The 11,211-nt window shown below is 39.0% G+C and overlaps 1 protein-coding gene across 1 annotated transcript; it reads right to left on the bottom strand.

Moving 5' to 3' along the window:
• Nucleotides 1–1,927: 1,927 nt before the first annotated feature.
• Nucleotides 1,928–10,963, bottom strand: LOC147445040 (uncharacterized). The gene is made up of 9 exons (XM_086528165.1): nt 10,733–10,963; nt 9,883–10,298; nt 8,042–8,505; nt 7,240–7,943; nt 6,583–7,151; nt 5,339–6,468; nt 3,592–3,664; nt 3,379–3,503; nt 1,928–2,250 (listed from the first exon to the last, which is right to left on the bottom strand). The coding sequence occupies exons 1-9, from the start codon at nt 10,961–10,963 to the stop codon at nt 1,928–1,930; spliced, it is 4,035 nt and encodes a 1,344-aa protein (XP_086384291.1).
• Between the last annotated feature and the right edge of the window lie 248 nt (nt 10,964–11,211).

Here is an 11,211-nt window from a genome sequence, read left to right as displayed (position 1 = left end):
AAATGTCAGGGGAGTTTTTGAGAAACACATAAAAGTAGCTCATAGGTAGAGATTCTGCAATATGTCCTGCCTTCTTCTATTCACTAGGCCTGCATACTATATCGTTATGGTAAATACAACCCTCGCTTGATGTTCAAATTTCAAGGAGAACGTCCAAGTGAGGAGGACCTCTTGTACTCACGATCTTGCAAAGCCTTCACCTTATTCCCAATATCATCGGAAGAATTTTGTCTCTGCAACTTTTGGGTTTGCCGATCGAGGAGACTAACAACATCATGCGGCTTCTCGAGCTTCTGAGCGATCCGCTCCTCAATCCGTTGGCACAGAAGGAGCTCATCTTCTATTGAAGGAGGAAAACCTGAAGGAAAAATGGAATACTCGGGTGAATGCCTCATGGCTCGGGGTCTGCTTGTGGCCTGCGACATCACCCAGGGCTGCTTGTGGCTTGCAACATCACTTAGGGCTGCTTCTTGGGACACAATAACTGCATCGCGATGGTGCCCATGTTGCTACACTGCACCTCATATTGAAGTTCAAGAAACCTTGGATCAATGGTTTTGATCATCACCTTTGTCTCTCTCTCTCTCTCTCTCTCTCTCTCTCTCTCTCTCTCTCCCCCCCCAGGGCCACTCCTTCACCTACCATGCCTAGTGCTTCTTCAGCTCCTCACTGGTCAACCTCTTGGCACCACATCGCTCCGCAGCTTCTGCCACGTGGAAAACCTGAAAAGGATTCTTCATAATATGGTAAATAGATAGATATAATATTATAATAGAGTAAAAAAGATAATGTAAAAATCACAACCATTTGGTGGCAATGGATTCTTAGAGGCGGGAGTTTGGCTCTGTAGCTTTCACACTACAGGTGAGCAAGGAAAGCTCAAGCAAGAATGAGAAGGACGTCTGAGGGCAATGGTTAAGTTGTTTCAGGGTGCTTGCCCGTCGGTTCAGGTGACTGGTATAGCTGGTCACGATGGTAATTTTTAGGGATATGCACCTCGTTTGAGATTATAAACTACTGCTCACTTCTTGAGGGTACGAACGTGCATCTATGTGAGGTGGTAGTAGTGTTCGGGAAATATGTGCCTTAGCTTAATACGAGGCCTCCCCTTTTGGAAATGGAAAATGCCGCTTGAGAGCACGTTAGGAAAATCCCCCTCTCAAAAAAGCAAAAACTATAGTATATTTTCCAAAAAATAAGCTGAACATGCAAAAATTCCGCTTAAAAATACACCAAAAGGGATTTATGTATGTTTGGAAAAATGATTTTTCTTGAACACTGGACCGTGGTAGGGCTCTAGAGTCTAAGAGACCAGGCACTGGTTAAATACCGCGTGAGCCCAGTGTTGACTACCCCTTTGGTCAACGGGCAGTAGCTCGCTAGGCGTGACTGGAGATCAACTGTTGCACGTGCTTGCCATAATGGAATGGCAAGCACCTCGAAATCTAACCAACGCCAACGTCTGGGTGCGATGATATGTTGTACTATAATTAAGGGTGGTCGGAATCCTGTACTTCAAAATACGTCGACCTGGCATGCACAACCCATTGCTCGCCCCGCCTTTTGAACTATACACTAGCAAATGTAAAACGAGCTGGCCTGACACACGGTTATGTGTGTGTGTGTGTGTATATATACTAGCTCGCACGCCTCGCCTACCGGCGGGCCTCGCTCGCTCTTACCACCTCACTCTATATGTGTTTGTGTGTGTGCATCTTTATACATTTCTCAATGACACACACGATCGACAGTCACACGATCGACACTTTCTGTCTTTGGCCCCTTTAAACTACTCGTGGTACATTTAACCCCTTTTGCATAGAGAGAGAGAGAAAAAGAGAGAGAGAGAGAGAGAGAGAGAGAGAGAGAGAGATCACATAAAAGCACATGACTAAAGAGACATATTTAAAAAAAAAAACAGTTTACATTATTGCCAAAAAGGCTCAGGAACATATCTGCATAGCACTCTAAGTCGTGCTATTTCAACAGGATCAAGATATTGCGTTGGAGCTCTACAAACTTCTCTTAAATCTATTTTTTGAACCCAGCTCAAGTAAATCTTGTAATGACGAATCAACCCAAGCTCTTGCTTTAAGAGCATGAGCCTAATGTTGGGAAAGAAATAGGGATCAAGCAACTTGATGTAAATCGTGTCCAACTCTTCATCTACATATGATCCCCAAACAATGTAGTTTTTCTCAATCACTTCCCATGCCCATTGCCATCCCTGTTCAGCAGGTAACAAATTTTCTTCAAAGGCATCAACAATAAATTTTTTCACACTTGAAAAAATATTCACAATTTCGTGGGCCATTTAATTGGCTGCAAGAAAAGAAGACAACATTAGTACTCAAAGCTTAAAATGAGAGAGAGAGAGAGAGAGAGAGAGAGAGAGAGAGAGAGAGAGAGAGAGAGAGAGAGAGAGAGAGATGATCAACATGGCCACTTAAACACTTTAAAAAAGTATAAGTGCAATACGAACACTTCAATTACTAATTGTCATGCCAAAAAGTGTCAAGAGGTTCATTAGTTCAAAATCTTTACAACAACCTCAAATTTTTTGTTTACAACGACTCATATTCTACTCTATAACTGGACGGATGAGGATCACTCCAATATACCACATTGATAAACTTCACAATTAGTTTCAAAATTTGAAACTCTTCATCCGAAATGTAAGATTTGTGATTGTGATATATCTTTCGCAATTGAATATCACAACCACAAACATTGCCGTAATAAATATCAACCATATGTAGTTCTTGTAGGAGTCTCATCAATTTTATTTCGCTCAATATTTGTGACACTTTGCATAGTGTAATGCTTAATCGTCCACAATTTTCATACCACCCATCAATATACGAATACACCCAATGATGCCACCAACACCATGTACCATATCCTTGACAAATGTAATCTTCCTTAACTTTCAAATATATAAGCATCCTTATATGTATTGGGAGAATAGCCAATACATCATGATCCATGTTAACCTACATTAGCAATTCGCAAATCTCTCTCTCTCTCTCTCTCTCTCTCTCTCTCTCACACACACACACACACACACACACACACACACACACACACACACACACACATTAACTTATGTAGTAGATAAAAACCCACTTGATTAAGCCAACAGTAACTAAAAAAATATGGTACTTAGAATGCATAAACAATGGATCAAAGTGTTCGATCATCTAGAGAAGTTGAGCCTACGATACACTCTACTTGGAACTCTCAAGATCCAAGGTCCGACACGTTGAACATTGCGACCGAGGCATCGAGGTGATTCATCCAAAGAATAGATTCTAAACATCCATTCATTCACTCCATAGGGACCGTATGAAAAGTTGCAATTGAGAGGGCGTTGCATACCTAACTCTCGTACAGTTATTCTCATATCATCTATATCAAACTCTATGTGATAATAACCTACAACACTTCTAAAATATCGTGCTTCATATAATGCCAAGACAGAATGTCTGCAATAATATTGAAGCCTGCAATGAAAATAACAACTAACCATTCAGACATAAAAAGTAACAACAAATGTAACGTCATCTGGATTCAAGTTCAAGCTATACGCACCAAAGGATCTCAAAATCCTCGACAATACGAACAATATCCTCAACATGTGTAGGACCCCTCCACAATGGAGGATCTAGAAAAAATGTTACACGTGTAAACATACAAATAAAGGCCAATAAGTTCTCATTCATGGTAAAAGTAAGTAACAAAGATAAGATTTTACATTTACATACCTCTAATATAAGTAGGTACATCATTGAGGATGTACGAAACCATGATGTATCGTGCCATTCTTTATCTGCTCTAACAGCACAGATTTGGAAGTTTAAGAGGAACAAATATGAAATAGATTAAAAAGTATAGTTGACGATCATGCCGTAGAGAATCATGTCCTTCTTTCTTTTGTTTTAGTGAAGGATTTAAGAGAGAGAGAGAGAGAGAGAGAGAGAGAGAGAGAGAGAGAGAGAGAGAGGAATGAAAGCAATTCAAAAGACTTTGAAATTTCACAACTTCACAAAGAGACAATACAAAATAGTTATTCAAAGTGTAGCCTTCGAGAGACCACGTTAGGGATTCTATAAGTCGAAGGACCTATGTTGTATACATTTTTCAAGATACGGGGTGGTGTTTTAACTTGAGTAAATATCCTCAATCGATATGGTGTAGTGTGGTCTCCAGCAACCCCCACCTGTTGTGTATTGACTGGCCTCTCGTCACTCACAAACCAAATATTAACTTGAATTTGACGATGCTCGTGGTTCAAAGAAAAGGCAACATGGTAGTATCCAAGAACTTCCATGGACATATCTCTACCTAAGTATAGCATTTCATAAACACCTACGATGATAAAACCTCGATGGGAGTGATCTCTGCAAAGGAATCCATAAATTATGTAGAGCAATAAAAGCTTAAAACTACAAATATATCATATATAAAAACTCTTACAATATAATATGAGTTTGATCAAATAAGATCACCAAAAACATAGCAGGAACTCTTCCCCTCCATTGCCGTGGATCTTCAACAGAGTAAGTCAATGTATAAGCCAATCTTCTTAAGAAAATAATAGGTCAAGTTAATAATAAACTAATTTAAAAAAGAAGATAAATACCTCGAATGAATTCAGTGATGTGACCCACTACATAGGAGGCACTGCGTCGAGGATCCATTTGTGCGAAATACTTTGATCTAAGAGATATGAATAAAATTTAACATCAAGTGTGTCTGACTTTAAGTGAGAGACACAATGTTAATTTGAACTTATTTTTATGAGCTCGCTAGTTGTAATACTTCCTTAAATACAATGTTTGGAGTGTAGTAACACTCCGCTTGAGTGTTTTCAGTATTGAAAACAATCCTCATGGAAGCTGCACTTCGTACACGTGACATTGCAACATACAATTGTCCATGAGAGAAGATCGATGACTCAAGATATAGACCAAGAATTCCAAGTGTTTGCCCTTGTGCTTTGTTGATAGTCATCCCAAAAGCAAGCCTGATTGGAAATTGACGACGCTTCATTTGAAATGGAAGCCCCTGATGGCTTCCAATAATAAAGTCAATCCTTGGAAGAAAAACTCTCTCTCCAATATTTGATCCTGTAACTATCTCTGCCTCAATTACCTTATGATGAAATTGCTTGCATATCAATTTAGTTCCGTTGCATAATCCACGTCTTGGATCCAAATTGCACAGCAACATGATAGGAGTATTTTCTTTCAAGACTAAAGCATGAGGTGGAAAACCACCACCAAGAGTAAGGCTATTCAGATATTCAATTATGTACAAATGTGTGTTTTCCTCTGACATACAAATGAATCTGCACTCAAATACTCTTTGCAATCTCCATGCATTCTTTGCAATGCATAGTCATTAATTAAATCCACCTCTTTATTCCGTGGAGCAAGTATTGCTCGATCTCTGAAAAAAGTTGCATGATCTTGCAAATGACACAAATCTCCATATATAAAGCTTAGAAGATCTGCCAAACTATTTCCTAGAAGCATCATGTGTGAAGGTATTTTGACTCTGTCTAAGTCTCCTCCATCATCCATAACCCCATTGCCAATATCAAGCACCCAACGGGAAAAACTTTGTTGAAGTGAATTTGAACCGCAATCAACTATACGCATATTTTTGGAAAGCCTCAGTATCTTTGTGTATTTCCATATGTGAGAATGACACAAAGAAGCATTTACAATGTCTGTACGACTACCTTTTGGTACAACAGGTAGTATTTGTCGAAAGTCACCTCCAAGCAAAATGACTTTTCTACCAAACAAAGTATCTCGCTGCATAATATCTCTTAAAGTTCTGTCCACTGTATAGCGATGTGTCATGGGAGCTTCATCCCATATAAGTAAAGCTGCATTCCTTAGAAGTTCTGCAAGTTGACTATTTACCTTTATATTGCAAGTTGCTTCAGAGTGAAGCTCCAAAGGTATCTTAAACCTAGAAATAGCAATTCTTCCATTACTCAAAAGCAAAGTTGCAATACCCGAGGATGCACATGCAAGAGCAACTCTACAACTTCCTCGCACTCGTGAAAGAAGTGCATTATATAAGTAAGTTTTTCTTGAGACACCAGGACCATCTAGGAAAAATACCTTCCCTGAATGTGTGTCAACAGCTTGTAGCACTTGGTGATAAGCATCTCGCTGATCCTCATTTAAGGAAGTTTCCATACAATTTGCTATACTACACTGTTCATCAACATTGAACATTGTTTCTTCAGCCATAGCACCATTTTCACTTAAGGATACCAATGTTGAGTCTATTGCAGGCAACATATAATCGCAAAGCCTCTTGCCATGTTGTTGCAAAAAGCATTCTATATGAAGCAATGCTTGATTTTTTGCCACATCAAATCGCACACTTGCATCTGAAATACGCATCCTTAGGGCATAAACATAGTCCTCACAAAATTCAGTACAAAACCTGTCCCAAAGAGCAGCTGGATGAAGTGGCTCACAAAAGACTAATATGATTGCAAACAATTGTCTCAACTACATTCCATTTTGAAAAAAAGATGCCTCTTGGAGGCAAATTGACCATTCTTCATTATCTTGCAATAATCCTCTAGCTATACATGCCTCCTTGTATGTATCATAGACGTAACCATCATACATATGCAAGTCTTCAAAACACTTACATCCCTTGCAAATATTGAGAAGCATTCGTAGGTAATAAACCTCACCAGCAGTAGGGACAATATTATACATTCTTCCAATAGAAACACCCTGTTGTCGTGGAGACCATGCCTTTCGACTTTTATTCCATACCCAACCATTTGGAAAGTCAGTATATGTGAAGCTATTTGCTTCAGGATAATTTTGATTTGCAACAAACCATTCTTTCAAGGTAGTTTTTCTATTTTGCTCATTATCTAGCAAATGTGATACATCATCACCATCTTGAAATGTGACCATATTCTGCAATGGAAGGTGTACTTGCAATCGTTGAATAGTTGGCTTTTCACTATGCATGTTGAAGCCAAATATTCTCCACATAGCCTCAGATGCAGAAACATAACGTGCATTGAGATAACTCTTGATCTCACTAGTAGCTCCTTCACCATCTTGAAGGACAATAGTGGCTCGATCATGTCCCTTGTAGACATACTTATAAAGATATTTCACGGCAGTGACAGTTGAGCAAATCTCCACATTAATATGGGCTTAGTGATAAGAGAGGGCTGTAAGGAAAAACCCAACGATTATCTAAATTGTAATTTTTAGACGTAAAAAACCTTCCATCATCTCTTCTCATATACACAGGATTTCCACTTTCGTTTACATTTGTAGACGTAGAAAATGTTCGTGGAAACTTGAATCTACACTTACCATCAACCATACATGGAGAACGTGGGTTCAAAGGACCACATGGCCCATGAACATTACAACGACTCACTACATCAAATAATTCTGGAAACACATTCTTGTCAGGGAGCTCTGCACAAACCAACTTGTCATAGTGTAATGTATCTATGGGTTTATATTCGGATGCAAGTATCAATAATATATGTGCATGAGGAAGACCTCTCTTCTGAAACTCAATCACTGAAACATGTCCAATCACCTCCCCAAATACGGCTTGCTTGATAAGTAAATGCATCATATCTTGGAACTTCTGATAAAACACTCGTATATTCTGATCAGGACGATCAACAACACTTTGTCTAGGTAGTAATGCATCATCTATTTCCTTCCATGGTGGATTACATGTGAATGTGATGAAGAGATCCGGTTTTCCCCTACTACGAACAATTTCCATTGCATCTTGAAATAGTTGGCATATATATCTAGGACCTCCAACAAAAGACGAAGGCAAAACAATTTTACGGCCAACATTTTGACCTTCAGCCCTCTCTAAGCCATCTCTAGCCTCAACCATGTCAACCAATCCTTGGTACACTTCACCACGGAGTGTTTTTGGTTATTTCGCATCCACAAAAGCCGTGACTCCTCTAGAGTACTATAAGCATCCACGACATACTGTTGTAATAGCCTACCTCCTCGAAGAAGACACTCCACAGTATCATCTCTTATTTGTAAGCGAAATACATAATATTGCTTTTGACTCAATTTTTTTCCATCGGTAGTCTTTAAATAAAGATGCCACCCATCCTCTCCACTTGGAAATAATAAAACATACAATAAGGACATGTAAGCTCGATGCATGCTGGAGATTCTTTTCAAACCCCCGTGTCGAAAATTCAGTACAATGTCGCGATAGCCAATATTTCTATCATTCCCTTGTCCTGGCATAATTGCAGCAACTTCAGAACCCCTTGGAGCAAGATATTGCCAACCATCACAACGATGCTCCGCAATAACCATCCTCATATTGGGTACAATAGCATCTCCAGACAAAGAAGCAGCAGATCGTAGAGCATTTGCATAAGGATTTACTCTATGCATCATCACCTGTAAACACTCTAGAATACTACGATCTAAATTTGAAACATGATGCAATCTGTTGCTCAACTCATGTTCAGTATCAAAAAAATATAATTGTGCAAAGCGTGGGACTTCATTTTGTCCTTCGGCTGGCGCTAAAGAACCAATACTATGATAGACAGAGCCGTGAACCTTAAAAGTGTATACACCTCTCCCACCATAATTAGTAGTCTCATCGATATGGGCACCAAAAGACACAAATGCCAATGCATTATTATATCCTCGAATGTTTTGTAAGAATTGTCTACTTCTTGTTGTGGTTGAGCTCATCAAATCTTTTAATTCATTTGGTGGCTCATTCAAAGGAAGTAATTGGACTTTTCCATCAGAGGAGCAATATATACCCACAAATGTTTGGATAGTCTTTCCTTCATCCTTCTAGGCCTTTGCTACACATTTGCAGCAAACATAATCTAAGCTTCCTAAGTTGTGCAACACACACTTTTTGGATAGAACTGGTGCCATAGACTTGTGATGTAAAAGGAGAGACGTTGGATATTCAAAGCGGATGGACAAACAGTGCTTTTATACTTTAGAATAGTTTCCCTCTACTAAGTTCATTGTTGTCCTAACATTCATGGCTTCAGAGTTTCCTTCATGTACATCATGCATGCTTTGCCTTTCATTGCACTCCAATAAAGTTCCAATAGTACTTTGTAGTGAATGCCTTATTCTTTCTCATGCTATTTGGCGCCTCGACTTTCGCGAATCATCACACAGTCGACTACGTCGTGCATGACCAGGTGATAATATACGTGGTCCAGATACCATCTATGAAATCAAGTGCAAATAGATCTCATATAATTTGGATTTGTCACTAAAAGAACATCCTTATGCATAATAAAAATCAATATAATATCCTCTAACCTAAATACATTTGACACATTGATAGTGACTCAATTAAAAAGTAGAGTTTGATGAAGATACAACATAGCATTACATATTTCTACCATAAGTAGGACTAAATACATTTGACACAACGGCTTGACTTAATTGAAAAGAACAGTTTGATGAAGATACAACAAAACATTATATATTTCTACCATTAGTAGGATTAAGTCGTTGAGAAACTTGACGTTGCTTTGGTCGAACTAATTTAGCCAAAGAACTTAATTTATTTGAGGTAGCTCGGATATCTGAAAGTCTTGAACCTTGAACCTTTGTCAAAGCACCAAGATTATTGACGATACTTCTCAATCCTGGCACGATTTGTCGTAGATTATTGTCTTGCATTTGTCCTTTTGATTCACGTTGACTCCGCGAAGCCTCTTTTCGAAGATTCTCAATAGATGCCAATATCATCTTTTGAGAATCCCCAACTTTGGAAAGTTTCTCTCTCATGTATGCCTCACTCTCTAATCTCTGCAAGTTTGATGCTTTTGTCTCTTCTCACAATTTCCATAGTATCCCACTTTCAATCTCCAATGCAAAGCTTAAAGTTTCAACCACATCCGAGACATTGGTTTGCATTGTCTCCATCCTATTGCAGGAGGCTTTGATCTCTAGCAAGGTTTCAATAATTTGCTTCTTCAAATTCCACTCAACATTTTGATATGCTCTCTTTGCCGCATGCACATTTTGAATACGAAGAGATGAAAGTATCTCCCGTTCATTAGCAGGTGCACTATTCCTCCCAACATTTCGAGCTGCTCTCTTTGCTGCACGCACATTGCGAATAGTAGGAAGAGATGATAGTATCTCCTCTTCACCCGCTGATGCACTTACAGCTATCCCAGAAGATATCAAGCCGTTGGTTGCAATAGCCAATGGAATGGCACAACTAATCTCCATTTTACTGTACACAAAAAACTACAGTGGTTGCAAAGAGAAATATGACAACCAAAGAGAAGGTTTGAATGCTTGTAAATTAAAAAGTAACCCTCGTAGAATATTCACTTTTTAAGTGCTTGCTATTTTAGAATAAAAAAAATACATCATCTCTATCTAGATGTGAAAAACAACAAAGGATTGCATGAGAAGTGGAAAACAAACCAAAATGCTCATGAATCACTTTTGTTCAGTAGATAAAAGTTTTGCTCAATACATGATCAACCCCATCTACATTTGAAAATGGGAAAAGAGCGTTTAGCACTGGGACGCTTGAAAATAGGCTCCTTATGATTCTCTATCTTATCAGGTCCTACAATGCTCTTTAGCGCATTAATTTTGCTATAAACTTCAGATATAGAACAACAACCTAACTCATAATGAAGGTAGAGGGCATCTGACTATCCCATCTTTACTCGAATCTTCAAAAGGCGTAGGTTGCGAAACCATTGACTGGGATCATTCTGGATTCTGACAAACACCTGGTGAAAGGGTGTCCCATCCCGAGTCATGGAAGTGCGGTCGTAGGTTCTCCAAGCTTCTTCTATAGTAACACCCAGAAAGAAACCTCGAACAATGCTTTGAAAGAAGTTAGCTTTGTTTTCTGGAGAGTAGTGAATCATTATATGATCCATTACTATCTCCATCGCTTCCAATCCATGACCAAAACATTCAGCAGATACCCTAGGTGACATAAAGTTCCTAAGAGAAAAAGAGAGACATTGTAAGTGTAGTTGCTCTAGGACTTCATCCACAAAACTTGACTTTACAATATGTCTCTTTAAATAAGTATGTTTCTAGGTATGTTTCCCATCCCTCTTTCCCCCTCTCCATCTCCCTCTCTCCCTCTCTCTCTCTCTCTCTCTCTCTCTCTCTCTCTCTCTCACTTTCACTC

The sequence above is a fragment of the Adiantum capillus-veneris genome, chromosome 13 (assembly GCF_014529385.1).
Source record: "Adiantum capillus-veneris isolate H3 chromosome 13, ASM1452938v2, whole genome shotgun sequence".
In the NCBI taxonomy this organism is placed as follows: Eukaryota; Viridiplantae; Streptophyta; class Polypodiopsida; order Polypodiales; family Pteridaceae; genus Adiantum; species Adiantum capillus-veneris.
The sequence above is the reverse complement of the archived record's forward strand: the minus strand, read 5'-3'. Positions and strand labels throughout refer to the sequence as shown.